General features: G+C 41.7%; 1 protein-coding gene across 1 annotated transcript in view; it reads right to left on the reverse strand.

Moving 5' to 3' along the window:
• The window catches only part of nek7 (NIMA-related kinase 7), a 67883-nt gene that overhangs the window by 4807 nt on the left and 36689 nt on the right, over positions 1-26387 (reverse strand). The window contains exons 5-9 of the mRNA XM_080506782.1: positions 26151-26261; positions 21464-21572; positions 20395-20502; positions 13840-13934; positions 1652-1765 (exon numbers count right to left, since the gene is read on the reverse strand). Of these exons, the coding sequence (XP_080362908.1) occupies positions 1652-1765; positions 13840-13934; positions 20395-20502; positions 21464-21572; positions 26151-26261 (537 nt within the window). The remainder of the gene's footprint in view (positions 1-1651; positions 1766-13839; positions 13935-20394; positions 20503-21463; positions 21573-26150; positions 26262-26387) is intronic.

Raw genomic sequence — 26387 nt, forward strand, 5'->3', positions numbered from 1 at the left:
TTAAAACACCCAGCAATTAGCCTTTACCAGCCTAATGAACTAAATACCACAGTATAATAAAAGCCGCTCTCTGCTGGGTTTGCCGTTTCCCTCTTGAGACATGAATAATGATAAACCCTTTAAACTAGCCACCGTAGATTTATGTGTCTCCATACACTGGAGAGTGGAAGGTGTGAAGATAAAACCAGCACTTGTTTTCTTGCAGGCTTCAGGGCCTCTGTTAATGCTTTACATTATTGCTACTCTTTTCCAAATGTTGCTGTTATACAGCGATTTGCCATATTGTATCTTTCATGACAATATTAGAATGAGTTCGAAGCAAAAACTAAATCATGTCATGAAAATGGCAAAAATGTTAATTTGCTGCAGGAAACCAGCATGACATGAGGAAAACAGCAGCGACACAAATTGGACATTGTCTCTAAAAATAAACAACAACAAAATCCAACCAAAATCACTTATTGTGAATCAGTGGGTTTGAAACTGCCTGGTTTATTGAGCTCATTTTAATGTGATGTTACTTTGGTAAGGTTGGGAATTTTGGACAAACACAATGACATATTGTGTAAATACATACCATTTCAATTAAAGACTATTTCACCAACACTGATGAATAATTACGTAAAGTATATTACTTCAGTACTAAATCGTCAGCAAGCGTTGAACCTGCGTAAACGTTGACGCCATGTCGATGAGACAAAATGGTTTTCAAACTTTCTCGAAAGCGCCCGATGTAAAACACACGGCGAGGTCTGCAGACCTCATGTTCAGCAGCTCCAAAGATGGACAGAAGTGCTGCAAAATAGACTCATTCCAATTCATACACAAGTGAACTGACTGGGATTTTGGGTTGTTTTGTGAAATAGCATGACTAATAATTCAATAAAGGTGGAGTAAAGTCACGTAGAAAAGGCTGAAGCTGTAAAGTGTAGTAATGTTGTGATAACTGTTGATTTTTAGCAGTTAATAACAAAAACAATAATAATAATAAGAGTGTCCATAGCCAAACTGGAACGTGTGTCGGTAATGTTTTTAACGTCTTGACTTAATACATTTAAAACGGCGGGAGAGAAAAAATGCCACCCACACAAAGAGGCCATGCAGAAACAAGGACTTGCAGATCCATACACATGTCACCGGTAATCAGCTATAAGGCGATCGTTAACCGCAGCCTGACTGCATTACATTTTTTTTTTTTTTGGTGCACGAATAAGAATTACAGCGGATGATTTAACATTTAGTTGGAGGAAACACGACACTCAAAGCCATTTACTTCCACCGAAACTCTCCGGCACGACCACATGCTTTTGATATGTACATTTAATTATCAAAGGGTTAAAATCACGGCCGGTCTTTGATCAAAGAGTAATATCATACGATGCTTTGGGTCAGACAGACGGGTACGTTTCACCAACATATATACGTATAAAAATCGGGCAACCGACAAAAGAAAGCCGAGTTTTAACTTTAAACTCGACTTTAAATGGAGGTCTAGTTAGAACATTTTTAAAGTTGTTTTTTTTGGGGGATGAAAGCAGATCCTTGCTGGAAAATAAAAAACAAAAACAAAAACAAAAACCACTGAACAAGTTGAGATCCACTTTGTGCCACTGCGGTACAGGTGAGCGATCTAAGCTGGGCTAATACTCACCTCCTCTGAGTAGTGATCTGAGGGAAGCGGGGGGTAGTCGCACTGCTCTATCTTCTTACAAAGGGAGTAGAGGTTCATCTTGTCCCCGTAGAACGGACTCTGTAAGGCTGCCATCTGAAGCACAGGGAGAGATGAAGGGACGGGGGAAGGGACACGGGGAGACATGAGGGAAGGGTGTGAGAGATTCAAAGTGAAAACGGGAAGCAAAAAGGCCCCCAAAAAAAAACTCTCAGTGGGCGTTGCACGGAAAAGACTTCAAATCTAAAAAAAAAAAAAAAGTGAACTCTGCCAAGTTTAGCACCACTGTTGCATACAACAGCTAGTTGTGACAGAATAATCTGATTTCATCAGAGGCTGATTATAATGGTGCGCTCAGGGAGATGGAAACACGGAAAGTTGTTAGTTGTGAAACGGCCTCCATCACATTTGCAGTGTTCACACAACAAAACGCAGCGACGAACTAGTTAGCGCCGTGAAACTTAGCATATAAATAACACATAATGTCGTGGACCATATGAAGAAATACACCGTTGAATTACAGTGAAGTCAATATTATTTCAACATTACTGCAGATAGTATTACTGTTACTGCTCGTAACACTCTTACTGTTCGATGAAATTTTACTATTTTAACTTGTATGTTGGGTTTATTACAGAGTGCGTCATAATCAAATACCATAATATTACCTAAATACTATATAAAACTATCCTCATGAAAATAAAAATGCTGCCATTTTGACACCAAATTTGTTTCTCGGAGTTTTAGAAATTCTGGACTTTCCTAGAGGGAAGTTCAAAGATAGATTGTGTTTAAATGCTTCTTCCCCTCTTGGAGGTTTGGGCAAATCCCATTTTCAGCAAGTCACGAATGCACCACAAGCCCAACAGTACTAGATTCCAATGTACAGTATGTCGCCTTGGCATGAAAAACGTTTCAACAGAGGTGACTGGCAGCAAGGTTGGCTAACTCTCGCTTGTTGATAGGTTTTCTTACAGCAGTGTTGCAACAGAAACACCGTGTGCAGTGTTGTTTAGCAACAATCACTTAATGGCAGAACTATTTGTGTTAGCGGACACAGAGAAATAATAAAAAAAAAAATTTGCCCCCCCCCCCATTTCTGATAATTGGTGTTTGTGTAAGGTGTGTGCAACAGTTTAATTGTAGTACTGAGTGGGAGTGAGAGAAAAATATAGAAAAACATTTCAAATTATATGTGCCTATCAAATCAGTACTGCCGTTTTGCAGTCCATTTTGAAAAGTTCATGTTGCTAAAGCTTTTTGTGTTCAATTGTGAGTTTTAAGAGTCGCTTAAAATGTTTCAGTATTTCCCGTCTGCCCTGCCTCACACTCATGCAGCGACTGTCACAGCCCCGCCCCCACCTGCTCTCACAGCCCCGCCCCCACCTGCTCTCTCAGCCCCGCCCCCACCTGCACTTTTAGGTGCAACAGCGTTGAAAGAGACATTTCACTGTATTTTGCACCAGGATACATTGTTTAAATCGGCAGGATGTTGAAATGAATATACATTTTCATGCATGTATTCTATTTATTTGGACTAAAACATTTGGATTTGTGGAAGTTTGTGCATCATTGTGGTGTTTTTTTTTGTTTTTTTCAAATGCATGCTACTTTTGTGTTACAATTTGTTAGTGACTTTGACCCAGAATTGTCTGGTAAAACTTTATTGAGAAAAAAATTTTTTTGGACTTTTTATTGTATCTTGCCCCATTTTCAGAAAACAAAATTGAGATGTGAATTTTTTTGCCATATCACCGAGCTCTAGACCAGTGGTGGAAAAAGTGAACCAAAACAAAACAAAAATAAATAAAAAAAATCCTCCAGCCGCTTGTTTTTCATTTTCCTCCAGTTTTCTGGCCTCCAAAACTTGCAGATAAAAAAAATAAATAAAAAAAAATAGAGAGAGAGGGACAGAAGAGGAGCTTGTGAGAGCAGAGTGGTGCAGAGATAGGGAAGGAAAGAATTTTTCAGTTTGCTGGAGCAGCAAGAAAACCAAATCCTGTAGAAAACAAATGCAAGCAAGCAGAGCAGAGGTAGGGCAAATGGGAATGGGGAGGGGAGAAATGGAGAGCAGGAGACCCCCTCGCCGGTGAGTGGAAACAGGTGAAGAATCCTTCCTACATTTCTAAGAATAGAAAAGTAGCGTGCAGCTTTTGTCAGGCTCACCACTGACTCACTTTCTATTGTCTAAAGCTTTGTGTCAAGGTGAAGCCTGCAGCAAGAAGCGGTTTTCTACTACCTGACCCACAGCTTTGTATGTTAAAACTATGTTTAAGGCCTAAAGTGGTTGATTTTAGCTTCAATGTTGGGGATTAAAACACTGTGGGTTTAAGGCTGCATTATTTAACATGATACTGCAAGCCAAACAATATGTTGTAACTATTACTTTCAGTTTTTTGTCGAAATGCATACAAATGAAAGAAAATTCCGGCACATAAGAAACGATGAGGTGGCTGTTTTCACATATCTGAATCTCAATTTGTGACTCATCAAAGCAGCCACGTTTCAGAGGTAAAATAAGGAGGGCATCACACCACAGTACTTCTTGAGGAACGCTATTGTCCAAACGCCTCAGCTGGTTGGTAAAACAGTTTGTTTCAACACTTTGTGCAGTCTGATTGTGAGGAATCTGCAAATGTCAGGATGTTTTGCTCGAATCAATGTACAAAGGCTGATTTATTTTTTTAATTGCTCCCGAAAAGCAGCACATTGTGAACTTATTCGCCATTCATGGACAGCGGTTTTAAAAATGTTACAAAAATATTGACAGTATTTCTCATGGCTTTTTTTTCAGGTCACCTAATCTTTAAAATTTCTTTTAACCAGTGGTGGTTTACTGCTTATATTTGATCTTTACTGCACTTTACCATCCTAATATACTGAATTGTTGTATGAAGAATTCATATTATGGAATCTAACCAACGGCATTTTCATCTATGTGGTTAGTTTTTATTCTAAATCCCTTCAGGTAACTTTTAGAGAAAAATGTGTTCTTTATCCTCGATACTGTAAATATAACAATTTGGTTCAGTATCGAAACTATGACATCTCCCAAAAACAGTTATTAGTACAAAATATATTTCAGACTCATCTTGCTTGATGATGTTGTTCATCACAGCAAGCCTTTTAAATAATAAAAAAAAGGATAAACATTCATGCTTTAGTGACTTATTCAAACAAATTGTAACATTCAGTTCGACTGGTCATGAAAAATCAGAGGAAATAGGAAATGTTGACCAAAATCACGCAACCATTACTGAAACATGGATTAACAAACAGATTAAAAAAATATCATAGGATGTTAACATGTATGCACCAGTATAGTGTAGTATAGTGTAATAGTATATTTCAATCCAAAATTGATTATGACTGCTTGATTGTTCTTGCTAGTTTGTTTGCTTATTATAATTGTGCAGATATTTAACTAGTTTTAGTTCCTGGATATTTATTAAAAGAAAATAATAAAACAGATGTCTGACAAATGCATTTTGCATGCAGGAAGTTGACAATAAAGAAAAAAAAATGTTTAGAAATTGTGAAAAGATCTCGTCTCACCGAGAACCGTCCAACCAGTTTAAATGCAGACACTGCTTTTAACCAGAAGTATTGGAACTGATTCTTTTAAAATGACTGCCCAAAGCTCTAAGTTTGTTTTCCTCTCAGGATTCATCCACAAGATTGTTTTTTTCTTACAGCCCGGATGTGAATATTTCCAAACTTTCCAAAGTGTTGACAGCAGAGTAATATTGGTTAATTGGAATAGGAAGTACACAATGCAAACAAAAGACAGAAGACTGTGAAAAAAAAACATCCAAGGGTCACCAGTGAGCAGAAGAAATTTTACACGTTGCTTCAACCATTTTTTTTTTTAAAGGTATTCTTGCGTTGCTGTTGGACGTAAACTATGTGTTGGACAGCTTGCTAATTGGTGGTGTGAAAGGAGAGGAGAATAAAAGTTTCCGAATATGGATCTAAATTGTTCAAAAGCGATACTGTACGTAAGTGTAAATGTGTCACCTTCTCCAGCACCCAGCAGCACAGAGACAAAGTAAGTCTGCGTCAAGAAGGCCAACATGTGAAGAAGAGCTGAGTGGAAGAAGAAGAGCAAGAAGAGCAAGAAGAGCAAGAAGAAGAAGAAGAAGAAGTGCTGAGTGGAAGAAGAAGAGCAAGAAGAGCAAGGAGAAGAAGAAGAAGAAGAAGAAGAAGAGCTGAGTGGAAGAAGAAGAGCAAGAAGAGGAAGAGGAAGAGGAAGAGGAAGAAGAGGAAGAGGAAGAAGAAGAAGAAGAAGAAGAAGAGGAAGAGGAAGAGGAAGAGGAAGAGGAAGAGGAAGAGGAAGAGGAAGAGGAAGAAGAAGAAGAGGAAGAAGAAGAGGAAGAAGAAGAAGAAGAAGAAGAAGAAGAGGAAGAGGAAGAGGAAGAGGAAGAGGAAGAGGAAGAAGAAGAAGAAGAAGAAGAAGAAGAAGAGTAGCAGTTGTGCTGCTCAACACTGAATATGTTTGGATTAATTTTGAACTTTTAAACAATATAATATTCTTCACAAAGTGTCACTGAGCTCCAAGATGCAAAAAAAGAAGAAGAAAGGCTTGGATTTTGGCAAATCTCTTGCTGATCAGTCCAAAAAGAAAGAAAGTTAAAAAAAAAAAAAAAAAAAAAAGAGAAGTTTCATCTGTGATGACTCGATAAAATCAAAACAAAAATAGACACTGTCTCCACTGCAAGTCGCTATAAAAGTAACCCTTTGGCACTGCCCACAATGTCTCCAGCACGTCCATCCAATGTGGACACGGCTTCATCATTAGTCCTTCAATTGAAAGACACGTCAAACATTGACAGTGAATGGACAGAAAAGTTCTCGTTTCCCCCGTCAGGCAGATTTTGACAGACTCTCTGTCAAAGCCTCCAGTGGGGAGTCAAGATGACGACAGCAGGACCTCGGGGGGGCCGTCTTTCCTCTGGACACAATTTATCATCTCGCAAAACACAGAGTCTCTTAATCAAATAGACACATTAGTTGTGTACATCTCCACAAAAAAAAGGTGAAGAGGACCTCCTCTCTCTCCCTCTGCTCCATTACTACTGAGAATGGCACAGCAGGAGGCCGACAGTGACGAGATGTGTGTGGAAATGCGTGTTCCTGTGTGCGTCAGCAATGATAAACTCCCATTAATAACAAAGACTCTTGTCTGCAGTCTTATTTTTTTTTTTTTTTGATTCAACAGTGAATGAACTGAAGAAATGGAGATCTTCCAGTTTGTACTAAAATCCTATCAGATGCTGCTACATGAACACCACCATCACTCGTCACAATTTAACACAGCTAATAAATATATTTCTGTGTCACCAGGAAGAGTTGAAAATGTAGCAGCAAACGCCCTGCACATTGACTTCAGACTATAATTTGCTGGAAAACAAGAGGGAAGGAAGTCAATAATAATAAAATAATTGCAAAAGATTAATTGAGCTACTTCATTTCAAAGTGTATTCAGTGTCTTGGAAATAATCATGTGTGAAATAATCTAAACATCAAATGTGTACATTAATGTTGAGGCCAGAATATTAGGAACAGCTTTCAATGAAATGCACGCTTCTTACGTCAGCAACATTTACCGTAAAACCTGTATGAGAAGTTCCTTCAACACTGAACATAAACACCTTTGTACAAGGAGAATGTATTGCAGAGCTATTGGCATTAGATACGCTTGTGCAAGTGTATCTCATGTAGTGACCATGAGAGGAGAGACACATTTTAGGAGGACAAGATATACACTTCTATTATCCATGCAACAACACGTTGCACAAGATATTCAAACCAGTGAGAGACAGAGAGACAGAGAGACAGAGAGAGAGAGAGAGAGAGAGAGAGAGAGAGCGAGAGAGAGAGCGAGAGAGCGAGAGAGAGGGGAGGGAGAGGGAGAGGGAGAGAGAGGCAGAGAGAGAGGGAGAGAGAGGCAGAGAGAGACAGAGAGAACCGGCGAGCAACAGACACCAGCAGGCAAAGGGTTAAACAAGACCCCGTCGTATTTTCATGCATCTTCTGCTTTTGACAGATGAAAAATGTCAACTGTCCTGTTTGTATTTGGGAGTTTTTGCACTATTCATCTGCTTCATTAGTGCCTGCTGCTCCGAGCCTCTGACAGCTGCCGGCCCCCTGCTCTCAATGCCCCCCCCCCCACCCCCCAAACACACACACACACACACACACACACACACACACACACCTTTTACCAAACTGTGTCGTCACAACGGTTTAAATGATTGACTCCCTCTCTGACCTCTGAGACCTGTGTGTGTGTGTGTGTGTGTGTGTGTGTGTGTGTGTGTGTGTGTGTGTGTGTGTGTGTGTGTGTGTGTGTGTGTGTGTGTGTGTGTGTGTGTGTGTGTATCATTGATATTCGAGAGCCATACAATGCACACGCATGCCTGCTGTCTGTCTGAGGGGTGTGAGCTGCTGGTGGCAGAACACCCCCCCTCCTCCCATAAACCCACTTGTATATTTGTGTTACCATATTACCGAGGACCACCACTGACATATTTCACACAGTGGCCCCTCACCGAAACCTCGGCCATCACAGTTTTAATGCCCACTCCAAAACCCGACCCTTCAGCCCAATGTAGTTCTACAGTCAACCCCAATACCAAACCTCAACCATCAAGCATCCCTTTGAAGGTCCATCACAAACAAGAGGACGACCGGCCTCACTAATGGTCTCACTGAAAAAAATGTTTTTTACGCTTAAAGTCTCAAGTTCAAACGGGTTCACGCAAAATGCAGAAGTAAACACACTCTCCCACTTTTGTTTCTCAGCTCCTTCGTTGAGCAGGTTGCGCTCTGCTCTGGCCAGAGCATGTAAAGCTCGCCTCCCTGAGCGTGTAAAAGGTCTAGATGGGGCCTTCCAGTTTAATTAACATTGATCCAACTCCGTCTCTCTGGCTCCTCTCCCTGTATGCCAATTAAAAGAAGCAGTGAGAGGCTCCCTGTCTTTCCCCTGCAACCCCCCCTCGCCCTGGATCCCTGGTGTCTTTGCAGCCTGGGACCAAAGGCTTTTCACAAGTTCTCATATTTAAACACGCATACAATTAGAGCATGTTACATCAAAATAAACACCTATAATGTTCCCACACACGCATGCGAAAATCGACATATAGGGTGTACATTTTCATCTTGCTTTCTTTCTGTGTTTAAGACGAACACGCACACGCACACACACACACACACACACACACACACACACACACACACACACACACACACACACACACACACACACACACACACACACACACACACACACAGCTGTAAAAGAGAAGAAAGTAGGACTTTTTATGTGCTCACTGGTCGTTCATGTGGTTTTATGATGATATATTGATCAAGGTAATAACTCACAATGCAGGGACAGACATTAGATTTATACGTACACCCAGTGGAGTCATCACTACTCTTCCTTCAACACACTACAAACGGCAGAGTGAGGGAAGAAAGAAGAAGAAAGAAAAAAAACCCAGATATGGACGAGTGAGTTCAAAGTATAATTTTTTTTCCTGTGAACTTTGGAAGTAATTTATCAACCATGTGTTCTTATATCAGCATGTCAGTGCAGTAACATTGAGTGATGGGGTTTGAATTTTTTAAAGGATTAGTTTTGAGCATGTAAATGTCTTCACTTTCTTATTTAACGCCTACTGTAAATAAGGAGATAAGATAAGATAAGATAAGAAAAGAAAAGAAAGAAATGCACAGCTGTCTTATTAGTCCAGAACAATACGAGGAAAATGTGATGAGATCATTTAATATCAAAATAGCAATATTTACAATAAGTAAAGAAAAGTATGAGCATTAGCTTTAGCCTCACGTTTTGCTTTGTTCTGATTTATTTAATGTCTTCCACATACATACATTCTCTGCTCTCCGCGGTCAGCCACTGTAATAACTTTATAGTCGCCACCTACTGATACCAACTATCGACACGCTGAGACGGAATCAGATCAGCCAAAACATGCAAGTGTGGCCTTACACCATCTTATTACCTGTTTATTCTGCATTTTTATTCCATAAGTCCACATTATACAACAACAGGATGCCGTTGTCGGGTTGAAAGAACTAATTGATTTAATCGATTAAAATTGAATGTTAAAATAGTTCATTATTTGGATAACATTTTGTAACTTTTTTTTTGTTGTTACATTTCCAACCAATCTGTTCTAGAAGCGACCACCGTGTGGCAGTACTGAGCCACCTCTGGCTGTAATCTACAGATACAGCAAGGGAAGCAGTGAACAGCCAATAGTTCTGCCACGGCACAGTCGACGCTTTCAACAAGATGGCGGAGGCGGCTGCCGAAACGTCCAAGAAACGGGACAAAAGAGATCCACCAGGGGAGGAAAGCTTTACGAAGAAAGTCGTCCAACGTGTGGGAGCACTTGACGCTAAATCCACAAACAAGCGTGACCTGCAAACTGACACGAGGTTGAGGCATCAGTTTATATTTGTGTCCACCAAGTATTGCTCATTAAGCATTAATCAAGCTCACTGTGATAGTTTTCAGCCGTCTTTTACAATTTATTTAAATGTTGTCAAATGCATAGTCTCTGTTTCTTCATTAAAATATGTAGTTAATAACTTACTTGTGGGGGGAACCAGGACCAGCACTGAGAGAGGAAATTAATTCCTGACATTACTGGGACTATTAGAGGCTTCAAGTCACAGCCAATTACTGGAGAAACGTCTTACAGAATAAACAAAGACAATATATACTGTTTTAAAAAGGCCCGCGCGTCTGTAAAACAATGGGTTGCGGAGCAAGTTGATCTACAATGGATGGTAATGCAACAAAAAATGCAAATGAATGATTTCAAGCACATTTTTTTCCAGTTTGAGCGATGTGGGGGGGGGGGGGGGGGGGGGGGGGGGTGTTGTCACACTCTACCATACAAGGAAGTACCCACAGGGGCAGCTCATCACATGAAAGCACCAGCTGCTGAGAACCCAGCATTTCTGGGCCTCATAAAACCAACAGCAAAACAAGAGGGAAGTGTGGGGGGGGGGGAGATGCAGGAGGCCTCCAACATGGGCACAGTCGGAGGCTGAGGTAGCGAGCGGCTGTGCTCGGCACAGGAAGGAGACACATTCCTGTAAATCCTTCAAAGATATTCTCCTCCAACACGTACACCAAACACAACAACCACACCAGATCACGAGAGGCACAACTGCAATTTATCAATGCATCTCCCCTGTAGGAAAACGGATTCCGGGTGTGAGAGTCACTGATTCAAGTACTGGGAGCATGAGGAGAGCGATTGCTGGGATACCTCAACCTCATGGACTGGCATGTGACCACACCCACACCCGCACCCGCCCTCTTTTACCTCCGTGGTCACACCAGGAAACAACGTTGACGAGCAAATCCCCTGTTTACCGACGCGCAGGGGGTTTTTGGGTGAAGGGCACAGGGCAGTGTGAGGTGATGTAATGAGGTTGGACGCAGAGAGAAAGGGATCAAACAGAATGGGAGATGAAGATGGACGCGGATACAATGGCCGCGTATTGATGGGCGGACCCTTCAGACTCGGGAGTCAACCCACGGGCGCGGGAATGAAAAGGCGCTGGCTCTCTCAAATGGAGCCATTTCACACGTAAGGAACCACCCGGGGGATACAAACACACATGCGAGAACACGTGCGCACACACCCGACATGAGCACAATTCCTCGACTGTATGTTCACTGCAAAATCAATGAGCACCAAAGGGATCGGGCGAAGATTTCTTGTGTGTGAATTCCTTATGCCTGAAGGTTAAGTGAGAAAAAGGAAGGTATATGGAAGAGAACATAGCAGAAGAAGAAGAGAGTTTTGGAGAAACAGTGGCAAGTTTCCCCGACACCGCGAATGCACTGTAGAGCCCTCTTACCGAGGTGCAGGAGTGTGCTCTTCAAAGAGAATATGCATGGCGTGGCGAGCGCTGCCCTGGTAACAATACGCTTGTAAAATCTTTATCTCCACAGGCTCCTTGCATGGCTCACCTTGACCTGATGGCTGGAGTTCTGTCTCTGCTCGTGTACCTATAGTACTTTATCTCTGAATGAACAGCTCGCATCGTCCTCTTCGCTCCAGCAATCTATAACCCGGCTCGCTATTTGTTATTTTCCCTTTCCACTTCTTCCCCTCTGCTGCAGCTCTCTCTCTCTCTCTAGCCTTCTATCTCCTCTTTCTTTTTCATTCTCTCTCATGGCGTGGACTGCCTATGCCCTTACCCTTTTCCAGCTTCCTATATAGATTCTTAAACTTTTTCACCTCACATCTTTATTCCTTGCCTTCTGACCTCCTCGGGGACCGACAAGTCTCATCTATTTTTTTTCTTTCCTTTTTTCACTTTTGCTCTCTAGCTTTCTCTTTGCTTTTCTTCCTCCCTGGTCTCCATCTTACTTTTTCAGTATTTAGTCCTGACTGTGATGCCCTCAAAGCTCTCCTCACTGTGAGATGTGTAAAAGATCAACGTATTGTGCACAAACTCAAACAACTGATGCTCAAGCTGCAAAAAAAGGAGTACTGTGAAAATTTAGGATTTTTCACTTTCAACTAAAGAAAAATCTAAAGTTTTTCCCATTCAAAGTACAACAATAAAAACTTGGCCTAACAAACAGGAAATTGCAATCATTCTTGGGTAACTGAAAGTTAATGGGATTATTTAAACCTGACTTTGTGGAAGGTCAAATCAACTCACTGTGGCCACACTAAATACGACAAAATTGCACTATTTAAGTGGTGCTGCAATTATGCAAACAAATACCTGCAGAAACGATGCAACCACAGCAACATAACCGAGCAATGTGTTTTCTATTAAAGGTAAAAGCAGCATCTTTCATGTGAACGCGCATACACCGCACGCATAAAAAGCACAAAAAGGGAATGCGACCTGCAGCACCCGCTGCCTTCAGCCAACCACACATGCGTGGCGGCAATGCATTGTGGGAAACTAATTAGCATGAAGGACTGTGGTCTCTGAGCAACCATGACCTGCAAGCTGTGCTCAAACTTCTTGCGTGTTCTCCACCTCTCTGCCCGAGGCGCTGTGGTGAAGGTGTAGTCACTGGTGCGTTGAGATGCAGCCCAAATGATCCGCAACTCGGGGGGGAATTGGGAGAAACGAGGGTGTTTCCTCGGCCCGCAGTGAGCCTCTGGATTTGGGCCAGTCTGTGTGTATTTGGTGCACGTGAACGCTGGCAAGGTGCAGCGTCAGATTGACTGTTATCATCCACGTCTATCATCGTTCGGCTCCCCGACTCGCTCTCTCTTATGTTCCCTTGGCCGTGTGTGTGTGTGTGTGTGTGTGTGTGCTCCTCCCGGGGCTTGTCTGCGCTCAGTGTGGTCTCTCTGCAGAGCCCTGTGGTGTTTTGCTCCTGACTAATCAAACTAGTCAGTGTCACTGGGCAGCCTTATCTAAAACACATGGCCACGTCAGTTCCCTTCACTCGCCCAGGATTTTCAACGTTTACCAGGTTCCCAGGCTGGACGACTCCAATTCAGACGCTCAAGAGAGAGACGTGACTCCAATGGGCCACAGAGTACCAAAAGAGACGTATGTAGTCTATTGATAAATACAAATACATTACTGCTCGTGAAATTAAAATGTCGATCCATGCTTGCATACATCAACGCCACAATCAAGCATGCATCTGATCCGCACCCTGATGACAGAGTTTAGCCATACCAGCGAGCTGTCAATGTCACTTTCAAAAGGTAATACTACTCCAAGACTTGAGCTGCGGAACAAAAAATACGGACAAAAGCAGCTGTGCAATCAGAGCAGCAGGACGCAAATAGCTGAATACCAACGTCTGGTATTGCTCCATAAAAGAATGAAAGCCCTCTCGTCAAATGGAAAATGTGAAGTTTCAAATCATTCCAAAGATATGAGCAGTTAATTTCCTGCATCTGTCTAACCAAATCATCTTTGTTTCAATATGTGGAGTTTTTGTGATTTGTCACACTCATTATTATATACAATGTGAACAAAATGCAGGTCATAAATGTATTTGTACACACCCACATGATTTTGGATTGAGGATGGCTTGTTTGTTTTGTGTGTGTGTGTGTGTGTCTGAGTTGACGTATTATTGTGTCACTCCTGCCTTCGGCTGCAAGGTGACAGCGTGTGCACAGTTTCCTATGGTTTACCTCGTAGAGCAGGCATCCTAGCGACCAGATGTCAGATTTGAAGTTGTAGCCATTTTCATGTATCCTCTCTGGTGACATGTAGTAAGGAGTGCCCACTGGAACACAAAGAGAAGCAGGGATGGACAGAATGAATGAGAGGCCCAAAAGAAGACAAACGGTGATTGAACATTAACATTTCGTATCGCAGCCCCCCCCCCCCCCAATACAACCCAACAAGATATCACGTGACGAAGCTCAAACCGTAAAGGAGAGCAGGTGGAAAACAAGAGGATTCGCTTAAACCTGTGATGCACAGAAAGGCTGCAAGAGTCACCACATTCTTAACTCAGAGCAACATAAAATGGTGAATTTGAAAGTACTGTAGTACTGTAATAATGGATGGATGTAGTTTGTCATATACATCAATACCATGCATGCAATCGATACAAGTATATACAAAACCACAACATTTTATACACATGTACAGTCAACACAACTCATACACACACACGCAGACGCACACGCAGACGCACACACAATATACATAAATCAGTTTTGATTACTGAGGCTCAGTAATGATCTGAAACAGTAGTCGGTGCATACGCCCAGGGAGCAGCGGTGGAGCCTTAAAAGCTGGCCCGTTCCTGGTTCTGGTTTTGAAACTCAAGAATGCCAAACTGACATGGCGAATGGCAGAGCTCCAGAAAATCAGACCGTCACCCAACTGGACCCAAAATGAAGGAACCACAGCTCAACATCAGATCCAGAACACACTTGCAGGAAGCTTCGGAGATTTGCTGCTTTCTTAGCTCAGTTTGACTGGCTGGTTTTTTTCCCTTTTTTTTTTTTTTTTTCATCTGCTTTCTGTTTATTGTGATTTCCCATGTAAAAGGCCATCAAGCACATCCAGCAGAGGCTTTTATTGCTCACATATGGTTAGAGGAGGGACATTTCGCCAGTAGTCAAACCTGTGCCGAGAAGCTCCCGCAATGGTTTTAACGTAAACATTTGACGGGAGGCTCCCTAAAAATATGAGGAAGTCTAAACAGGCTCTGCTGGGGTGACACAATGTGTGGGTTGTGTTGATGCACATCAATGTTGGTAGGCGAGACTACAAAGTTTGACACGTATCACTAATTAACCATCATCTTGGGTCTCTTTCCTTACCGCTTATTACCCTTGCAGGGATCTTGTATGCAGAGATATTTGTAATTGTGTTTATTATGTTTCCCTGTGACTTTTTCCTCATTGTTTACGACTCAAATTATCTTGTTGGTTATGTAGCATGACCAATGCGGCCTGTGAGCCAGAAAACACCAGCCATACCAACCAACCAGCTCATGCTGCAGTGAGGATTGCCTCAGAAATACAAAATCCATTGAAAACAGGAAATGGAAATTAGATCGTGTTGACAAAACTGAAATCAGGCAAATTCTCAGAGTTTTATTTTGTGTATGAAATGACCCAAGCCACGTCGCCTATTGCATCTATGCAACATATGCATTGAGAAATTCACGGGTGAAGCGAGGATGAACGGGGATTTTTTTTTCTTTTCTTTTTGGACAGTAACCATAAGTTGTCGAGTTTACATCATACACAACAGCTGAAGTGAGCAGAGGAGGTGAAAACAGCTCTCAAGAGGAAAGAGCTCAGGAGACAAGTCAGCTTGCATGAAAATGGAAGGAGAAGAAGAAGAAAAAGAAAAAGAACGAGAAATAACTGCACACTCATTTACTGTACTCAGTCGCGTACGCATACAAGCATGTACAAATTCTCCGGAGCCACTCCGCACACTGCCGGCTCTGTGGAAACCCCCACCAATGAAATTGCAATTAATAAAACCATTACGGAGGGGGGCAATTAAGAATTGGAAGTCTATGGGAAGTCAAATGAAAGCCGGCGCTTTTAATTCTTGTGCGGATGTAATTGGGTTGAGAACACACGCTTTTATCTTAAATGTGCGATTTTGAATCACGAAGTGTTACCTGCCATTCCAAAAATAATCAGCATCTGCACAAGCGGAGACGGAGCAAGAGAAGAGCAAGTGGAAGAATAAATCAGGGTAGTGGGGATTCGTGTTTTAATTGGTCATCAGGTTGGTAACGGTGGTATATCTGAGTGCGTGCGCGTGGGCGTGTGCATGTGTATGTTGTGAGGTCTCGTGGTGCCGTCTGAACAGGCTCCCCTAACATTCATTATTAGTTGATTAAAAAGAATCAGCCTCTCTTATGCTAATAGTTGCATAAAAAAAAAAGAAAAAAAAAAAGGCAGCAGTGCCGAGCTCAAGCTCCTTCAGCATGCTGAATTAAGGGCGCATTACTTATTCATGCAAATAAATTGAAAGTCATGTTGGGATTGATTTCCATTATTGTGAATAGCAATGACAACACTGTATTCTCGGCATAACAGGATAATCGTTGTTGTATAGGAGGTGAGAAGTCATCCACTATAAAGAACACTCGTTTAATTCCCTGCTGGATGTGCTGTAAAATGAAACTTGTGCCGTTTTCAATACATTATCGGTTTGATTGCGTGCGCGTGCCGCCGTTTCCTTATTAACACCTATAACCTATAACGCTTTCAAAGGGCAGCTTGAACGATGTCGAGAATTTCAGGGGGATTTTTCCTTTAATTTTTAGAAGCCGTCTCACATCTGTGTTGTTTTAGATTCTTGTAGTTTGAACCGAAAGAAAGATTCAGCTCAAATGTAAAAGGCAAAGACTAAATTCCTCATTCAGATGCATCGTAATAGTTTGTCTCTGTCTTCTGTTGTGTAATACATTTGTGTACAACAATAAGACTATACTGCCTTTGTCTATACCAGAAATTCATTGTATTTCTGTCACACCAATGTTATATAATTCCTTAATTACATTAAATGTCACGCTGAACCGTCACTACCGATTTGACCGTCTGCCTGCGTCTCTCATGTCACAGCTCACTCGCCTTTATAAGATAACGAGATCTCTATATACACATTTAAATGGCTCTAATTATTTTCAACATGAGCCTGCCCAAAGTTTTTCTGCTCCCATGCTCTTCTTTCCCCCCCAGTACTCGCCGTTAACACCCTTCTCATTACAGGTGTTAATTGCAGGTGTATTATATTACTCATTGCTGCCAACTGGCAGTGGCAGATAGTAAGTCGCTCATTTCTTTAAAGATTGCAAAACCTTATCCGGTATCAAGTGGTTATATTTTTTTTGTTCTTTCTTAAATATCAACTCTTGCCTGAACTGTAAACATTCAACCACAAACTGTGTAATCGGTGTGTTTAACACGCTCATATCGATTTCTATTTGTGTGACATGGTGGTGCACGTTTGTTGTTCACCTATCTGAATGGTCACGATCAACAACCTCTGCATGTGTGCTCATAGACTCACAACCATATGTACCGCCGCTCAGAGATACATCTGTCCTGCAGACAAAAGAGTCTATATCTCTTTCTGTGTGCGTGCGCACACGTGTGTGTGTGTGTGTGTGTGTGTGTGTGTGTGTGTGTGTGTGTGTGTGTGTGTGTGTGTGTGTGTGTGTGTGTGTGTGTGTGTGTGTGTGTGTGTGTGTGTGTGTGTGTGTGTGTGTGTGTGTGTGTGTGTGTGTGTGTGTGTGTGTGTGTGTGTGTGTGTGTGTGTGTGTGTGTGTGTGTGTGGACTGCTGAGCAGCTGAATTGAAAGCATGGGAGCTGACAGGCTGCATGCCTGGACCTCCATCTCAGCTCCACCACCCTGCTCCACTGTTCAGCTGGGTGACTGAGCTCATTACGTACTCACGCCATTGCACGCACACACACGCTCGCACACACACACGCCGCTCTTTCTCTCGTGTTCTTTCTATCACTCTCTCCCGGTCTTCCACTGTCTTAGTTACCTTCTTCTTTTCCATTTTCTGCTGTCACACTGTCACATCCTCTCTTCTTACTTTGCTCCCCATAACTTTTCGCCTTTATACTCCTTTTTTCTGTCACTCTGTCACACTTTTCTCTAACACTTTGGACATCCTACGTTTTTTTTTTTTTTTTTGGTCATTCATCCTGCTTTGTTGTAGCCCTCTTTTTTTTTTGCTGGCTTAATGCTCCGTCCACTCTGCCTTATTTCACTCTTCCGTTCTGCGAAATTCTGGCATTCTCGCACCTTCTAACGTCTGTCCTTCACACGAGCCATAATTCTTCTCAGACTAAAAGTCACGGGGAAGGGGTGGCGCAGAGGGAAGCGAGGAGAAGAGGAGTGAGGACAAGTGAGATACAGAAACAGCAGCAGGAGAGGAAGAGGTGACAAAGAAAGACAGAGGATATCTGCTATTTCAAATACACAGCAGGAAATGTCAAGGAGGAAGGCAGGGAGCAAGAGCGAGAGCTTGACATACTCCCGAGTCCCTCGTGTTGACAGGTCATGCTAACCTACAGACATCATCTGCTCCTGCAGCACAACGTCATCCAGTGATATGCGCATGTGGCTGAAGAATCAACAAACATCTACACCTCTCATCCATATTTAAAGTGTGGGGGGGGGGAGGGGGGCAGATTCTCCAAAGCGTTTGCAAATAATATACTGTTTATCAACATTTGAACGGCACTGTATGCACCTCCATTGTGGATTTCCTCATTTGTCTGACAAGGGTACCTTGATTGAATCCGGTTAATGACGAGTATTCAGATTGACCCCTCTGCTGGCGAGGCTGCCTGTCCTCCATCAGCCTAAAGAGGGTGCTGTGCACTCAGCATTTAATGAGCAATCACAGGCGTCTTCACCTCGCTCTGCTGGGACTGCAGAATGCTCCGCTGGTAAGAGCCGCTGCCGAGCTGATCATGTGATTCGCACGTTCCCCCCAAAGTCTGGGGCTGCTGCTGTGTACCGGTGCTGAGAATAGCACACCGGTTGTGGTAGTAACAGTTTGACATCGGGAAGTGAGACAATGTGAGTGGCGGTGTCTACATATCATCTGTAGGATTAATTTTCTCATATTTTCCAAGTCTTTGAAAAAGCACTAAGGGAAGGTTGGAAAGCAGCAGCACAACATTTTTTTTTTCTTTTCTTTCGCTACAATGATGTTGACATTCAACTGCTTTAATCAACCAGAAAAACCAAAGTAATTACAGTGAGGGGAGGCAACTTAAAATCCTGACAGCAGGCACAAATGTAGCTGTTTCTGTTGTTTTTGCTGTGTAATATTGACCAAAAACATAATCACATTAAAATGTATACTCCGCATACAACCAGCAGTGAGGGGTTGTGACTGCAAAATGTCAAAATTAGCAACACATTTTCCTAGATTCAGGAAATTGGTTTTCTTCAGCTAATAATCACTCCATGGCTTCAGCATTAACATTTGATGTTTTTGCGTTGTATTTCATTTAACAACAGATATTTTTAGTGTTTCGAAAAATATGGTTTTGTCCAAGGCAATAAAAAAAAGGCTCCAAGTTATTCAGTCAAAACATGTAAATATAGAAATCAATGCTCACAAGGTGCCTTTTTTTTTTTTTTTAAACCAATATTTTTATCAACTTCCATTATGAAGTCTGAAGATATTTCTGCAGATTTAATGATGACACTGTTTAGAAGAATCCCAAACCTTTTCAAAATAACAGATTCAATCATTTCTGTCATTTCTGAGGGATTGGTTTTTTTGATCAATTGGTATCGTTTATGTTTAATTTTAGGTAATTTTCATCTTTTTTTCCACTTTTAAGGTCCGTTGACTTTTATCATCGACCCACACTTCAACTGCTCAGAGCATTTTATCCCATTTGGTACATGTTCTAAATAACCACCTCAATAAAGGCTCATTTCCAGCTAAAATAACAATATTTCTATTACACTTTTGGAATAATACCAAATGCGATTCTATTGAAGAAGCAAAGCAAGATCGATTTAGGCATTTTCTTGAGGTGAGAGTATATTGTATATGTGCAACCTGAGTGTTACTGCATTAAACCCTATTACTCATTTAATAAGATAAACCAACAAGATATTTGCAGGAATGACAAGCCTCAAGGGCTTTAGCTGTATATTGAGAGTCTTTTTGTTTAGTAATTAATCAGCATCAAAATGTCACAATGCTCCCTTTTGGGATTTACAGCCTGAACTGTTGATAGAACAATCTACATTTTAATTTATAACTGCATCAAAGACATTATTTAACACGATGAGGTATCATTCTATTTATCAGCTCAAAATGCATCAAATCCAACAAAGTCGCGTTTTATATTGCATCTTGATTACCATTGCAGCTTTGATCCGGAAGTCTTATTTTTTGGGGACACAAATATAGTGTCATAGTCTCCACAGGTGACAATCACAGGCCCAAACAAGAACAATAACCCTGATTGTAAAGCCGGTTGGTTTATTTTATATCTCAGACTCATATAATCAAAGCTGTGTGTCGTCGCCTTCAGTCTTCACCTGCATTGGGGTGAAAGGTCGAGGCAACAGGAAGCAGTTAAGTGGCCTGTGAAAGACGCCGAGCACGGCACTGGCAAAGCACAATGCCTAATGAAACACATCCAAAACTGGGACATTATAAGAAGTTTGATGTGCATATTCATGTTCATGTGTAAAAAACAAGTGTACATTACCTAGTGAGTGAGCAGCAGTTGTTTTGGAGCTGAAGAACCGTCCCAAACCCAAGTCTCCTAGTTTCACTACTCCAGTGGCTGTGATGAATACATTGGCTGGCTTAATATCTGAAGGCAGACATGAAACAAAGTCAAAAAAAAGAAGACAGGAGATAAATAAAAGAAAGAAAAAAAAAAAGGAGGAAGCAGAAAGATGACAAGTGATACAAGACAAAACAGAAAATTATTATTTACTTGAATAGTCTCCAGTTTTATATATGCAAACACTAAACGTATCACATAATAAACACATACGAGTCGATGACCTGCATAAATTGTATCATTGAAAATGTTTATTTAAGCTAATCCAGGCATTAGCGCAGTTTTCAGAACTCATGTCAATGGAACCTGCAACAGCCTTTGAAATTTACTGCTCCTGTGTAAATTGTGAGCAGCCTTTGAATAGGCGGTCTCTGCTAAGTGGTCGTTAAAGCTCAGAGCTCAGGGTTCATTAGTGTCCCTGTGCCCTAATCAAAGTCAGTCCAAGCGGAAGTACATCACCTGTAGCTATGTATACGTCTCCTTGCGTGCGGGAGCCTTTGCACATGGACCCGGGGTTTGATTTGGCTGGGTCCTATTGAAAGCATGTGGGCCCATAAACACTGTGTTCTCTGCTCTATGTATTGTTTAACACCTACACTTAAGTCTCCTGTCATATGAAACCAGATAATTCACTCGGAAGAGAAACCACTGGCTTTATGCGCTAATTTATGCAACTTCGTAATATTAATCTTCAAGCTGCCACGTCGCCAGTAAATTTGCTTCGATTTATCACAGCGCTGAAATGAACCCGAAAAGCCTTTAAGACGAGTCAGGAGTTGTATTTCTTTTGGGAAAAGAAAACCTTCCTGCTCCTGCATGGAACACACGGTGATGCACAGATTTCCTGTTGCTGCCGAGTTAATAAAAGATGAGCCCATATGATTCTACTAATTCTCTGCATGATCGTAATGTAAAACATTCACACACTTGCAATGACCGAGGAGATACCGCTACGGTTTATATATGTTTGAGTGTGCATCAACACTACCTCTGTGCATTACTCTCCGGGAGTGCATGTGTTCGAGCGCACTGCAGAGCTGGACAAAGTACTTCCACACTGTCCTCTCAGGAATAAGCCTCCTCTGCTTCTTGAAGTGCTGCAAAGTACATTCAAACACACATATATATTCCGCATTATTGAAACTCGCATTCTAAAAAAAAAAAGGAAAGGTAAAAAGCCTTGTGTTGAACCAGAATACAACTCCGCCGTGGTCGAGGAGTGTGTGTGTGTACGTGTGTGTTTGTACACTATGCTTCACCATTCTCTGTGACTGCTCTCCTAATGCAACCCAGACCTCTCTCTGCGAGGTCGGTCCCTTGCTTAACCGAGAGCCGTCTCATTTTCTCTACAGCCTCCAATGGAAAGCACATGCATCCTCGGGTACAGAGAGGAGAACTTTGTGGTGCCTTCCAGAAGTCTCCCATCTGGCAAACAGCAATTTTGTTAGGTAGAGTTTTCAGCAGTGCAGTGGTTTCAGATGTTGTTTTTTAGTTGTTGTCATTGGTTTGTTTTTGTTTTAATTCATTTTTGAAATGATTGAAAACTTGTGGTCCTAACCCATCACGACGACAGTGATGATGACACCGACGTATTGATCGACATCTACGGAAATCGACATTCAGCAATCGGTATGGAGAGCACGGGCAGTTTATGGTGTGTCCTTGTTGGTTTCATTTTCAGGAAGGAAAACGAAAAGTATGGACTTTCGCCAACCTGGACGTGAGGTCCACATATAAAGGCATTTAGTAAACTTTTTTTTTTTTTTTACCTTTATTGAAATAAAAACACCCAAGAACATTAAGATTCCCGAGGGATCCACAGGACAGTAGCTGCATAAATCAGACCCATGAAATCAACAACTGCTCTATCTTTAGTAAAGCAAAGGAACGAGACTCAAAGTAAATGTATGATGCATTAAGGTTTTTTTTCCCTCTGATAGGCTGTATGTTTGCACTGTATGGTATGCATACCATCTGTTTATATGCTTTTTAAAATAAAGTAGGTGCTACAGAGCCTTTAAACAGTGTCTGCTTGTTTCCCCTGCTGTTTGGTTGTTTCCCATAGGTTGTCATTAGTCTTCATTTTGGCACTTGATATTGACTTAGCGTTAGCCTTTATGACGACAGCAAATCGTTGAAAGTTTTCGCCACCAAATTTTTTTATTAGTTTTAATAGAGTTTCACAAAAAAAAAAAAAAAAAAGAAATTAAAAGGTATTACAGTCTTGTTTTTTGCCTTTTAATTGTTTCAGATCTTGGAAGAATTTGGAGTATACAGCTGTCACCATGTTTGTGTTCACTTATCATAATTATTTAATAAAGCCCACACTTCATCTTAGTTTTTGAAAAAAGTATTGTTGCTCTTAGTATTTAGAAGAAATATATGGGCAATCAGGGTATAATGTTGTTTATCTTATTAAATATGATACAATTGTTTACCAATAAATGGTTGTTTTTTTTATCATTGTTTTAATTTGCTTCATTAACATGTTACCTTGCATAGAAAAGAGGAACACAGAGTGACAGAATGAGCAAACGAAGTAACTTATTAACAAACTAATGAATGAACAAACTAATGAATGGATGAATGGATGGATTAGGTTCGCTAACTGCACATTGATTCTAAGGGTGCAGGAGTCTAACATAGCAAAGGAGAATTTCAGTCAGTCCATACGGAGGTGATGGTAAGAGATGCTAAAAATGAATAATGTGAGTGGAAAGGAGGGATCGAGGTAGATGGAGAAATGGAGAGAGGGAAGGATAGACCTTGGCCTACATCCAAACAAAGCCTCAGCGAGGAGCCATTCTTCCCTTGCCCCCCTATTTCCATATCAGAAGACTGTTTGATGTCAATGGGGAAGCACATAGACGCCCACCAACACCACCACCACCACCACCCTCTTCTCCATGCCTTTAACAGCAAACACAGCACATGCAATATTCTGTAAGTGCATGCAAATCAAGGACCATTTCATTTCATTTGAATTCTGAGTTGGTCAGAGAGTGGGGGGGGGGGGGGGGGGGGAGAGAGAGAGAGAGAGAGAGAGAGAGAGAGAGAGAGAGAGAGAGAGAGAGAGCAACAGAGTAGGATGAAAATCAAAAAGAATAAAAAATGTAGAATTCATGCATATGGTGGGGAGGGGGGGGGGGGGGGGGGTTGCCTTCTATTTTACATATGGCAAAGTGTACAAATGTGTTTACTTCATGACAGGGACCAAAAAAAGGTGTCGGACTTAACCCGGGCACACGCCTCTGGACTGCCATTGTGACAGCGGAAAGGTAAAAATCATTAACCAACGGGGCAAAAGACAAACGATGCAAAGCAGAGGAGTGTGTACGCACGTGTGTGTCGTCAGCAGCCATAAGGATGTGATATAGGCTGAATGCTGCCAGCACCCATGAGAGCTTTGCTATGCTAACAAATGACAGTGATTTGTTATCGCAATGTCTTCGCGCCGCCATGTTTCGGCTCTGTGAAGTGCATCTCTGAACATTTGCCCGGTTACGTCTGCACTTTCTTTGCTTACACTGTACACTGTACGTATGTGTGAAGGTGGATGATTGCGTTTGTGTGTGTCTGTGTGTGTGTGCGTGGGGATACATATCGGTGTGTGTATGGGTGTGCTGAGCCTGCCATGTTCACTCTCTTGTACCACTAATCCTCGCCTCTCCTAATTTGCTGCGTTGAACTGTGCGGATGTGGAGCTGCTGAGTATGACTGCAAACAGCTTGTCGAGCGATGCTGATACAACGCTGCTGCATCATTTATGCATGGGAGAAGACCGGGCTTTTTACATGCACACCACTAATTTGCTATACTGGCAGGTTTTTACAATATAACTGGGGGTTTGGGTCTTCGCTCAAAGACGAAAAACAGGGCTGGCCGGGGATGTGCTCGCTGCAGCTTTGGTGCAGCTCGCTCTCTTGCCTTCTGCTTCAGTTCGAAGACAAAACTCAGCAGACTGACATTTAACACAAGGTCAAATTGACAGATCAATGAGGCTCTAAATTGCGCATTATGTACTTAATACTACTGTCAAGTTCATTTCATTTCAGCCTGCACTGACTTTACTGATTATAAACCATCTGAACTGAAATGAGTGTAGATTGTTTGGGAGACATGTTGCCAGTTTAGAAGAAAAGCTAAGAGAAAGTCATAACAGTTATCCAGAAATAACAGATTTTAAAGTAATCCCCTTATTCGCAAAGTATAGCGTGTGAAAGATATATGGAAGACCACAGAACACACTCGGTACCCCCCACTGAACACATGCTGGAGATTTATAACTTCTAATCGGCGCTTGACTTTTTACAACGTCCTTTACGGCGCCGGGGCAGACGTCAACATGTACTGACGGGATAAAAGGAGGTTAAAGGAGGCCTCATATTAAGTCGGTTTTGGGTTTCAGTTTTGGAATGGATGATTCAGATGGACTCGGTGTCCAGGTAGTCAGAAGCTTCCAACAACCACAGACCACAGACCTCCCGCCATCATTCCCTCGCTTATAAATGGCCACATCAGCACTTTTTTTTTTTTTTTTTTTGGCTTCCACGCCCACATTCTTGTTGACACCACCAGTAAGACATGGTGTTGGACCGGCTGTGGTGTGAACAGCCTGAGCTTCTATAATGACCTGGTATGTGAGGGGGAAGTAGTCATGCTTTTTTTTTTTTTTTTTTTTTACTAGTTTACTGTTTTAATGATAGTCTTCTCAACCTTTTTGGGGAAATGTGCTTTTTGTTTCTGAACACATCAAATCATTTAATCGTGGCTCTCAAAAGGAAACGTGTATTCAAAACAAGGTTTGGAATAATGGTTGAGAGGTTTCATTCTGAATGTAACTGAAGCCTCTCCTGTCGTATTTCTTTCTCACTCTGCTGCAGATGTGGACATGATGCTTGGCAGTGAAGACCACCAGACTCTGCCAGAGCACAAATGCATACAATAGATTTTGGTTTTCGCCTCTTTTCACAATTCATTTTCGGCTGAGGCAGCAGCACACAGTGCTCGCGTTAAATAGTGTGATTGGCGGCATTCGTAGAGCCGATTCACACGTCGGAATCAGACGATCCTTCTCAAAAAGTGTGTCCTTCTTTAGCAAGTTAATTGATAAAGAGTTGTTTTTATACACAAAAAAGGTTCAGATTGTCCCTTTCTAACAACTAAAAATGTAGATTATGTGGAAAGATACAGAACAAATATTCCAGTTGTGTTTATCTCACCTTTATCTACACTGGGCGATCAAAACTAATGACACCAGAGAGTACCAGTGAAAATGAGTTTTTACATTCTTTATGTCGGGATACTATATAGTGGGTATAGTAGAAGGAAGGATGAACGGACCGATCGCTGGATCTCCGTTTTGTTTTGGTACCTATTCATGGTAATGCTTTTGAAAAATTAAGGTGGCATCACAAAAAAAAACAATATTTGGCAAATACCTGCGACTACTATCAAAGTACACTTATGTGGGTGGAAGTACTATTGGATTTTCGGTCTACATAAAAAAAACCCACAACATATTTCACTTGTGAGTCGGGATTCTTTAAGGCACTGCTGTACTGAGATTTCGGAGTATGTCATGACCACAAATCAGACGCACTTGCTGCCGCCTTGGTGAACACACACGTGTGCTAGTGTGCGAACTAGCAGAGCAGTTGAGGCGAGGTCCTTACCTTGATCATGCGAGAAAGGTCCCCAGCATCTGCTAGCTCCAGTACGATGTTCAGCTCATTGTCTTCGATGAAAGACGCGTGGTACTTTATTACATTGGGATGGTTCAATTGCTGTCGGACAAAGAAAAAAAAAGCAAAAAAAAAGCAAAAGAAACATGTCACCAAGAGAGGAAAAAGAAGCCAAAAAAAAAAAAAGGACATGTTGGTGACATTTGTCATATTTATGGCATCCTTGGT

This window comes from Blennius ocellaris (genome assembly GCF_963422515.1).
Source record: "Blennius ocellaris genome assembly, chromosome: 12".
NCBI lineage: Eukaryota > Metazoa > Chordata > Actinopteri > Blenniiformes > Blenniidae > Blennius > Blennius ocellaris.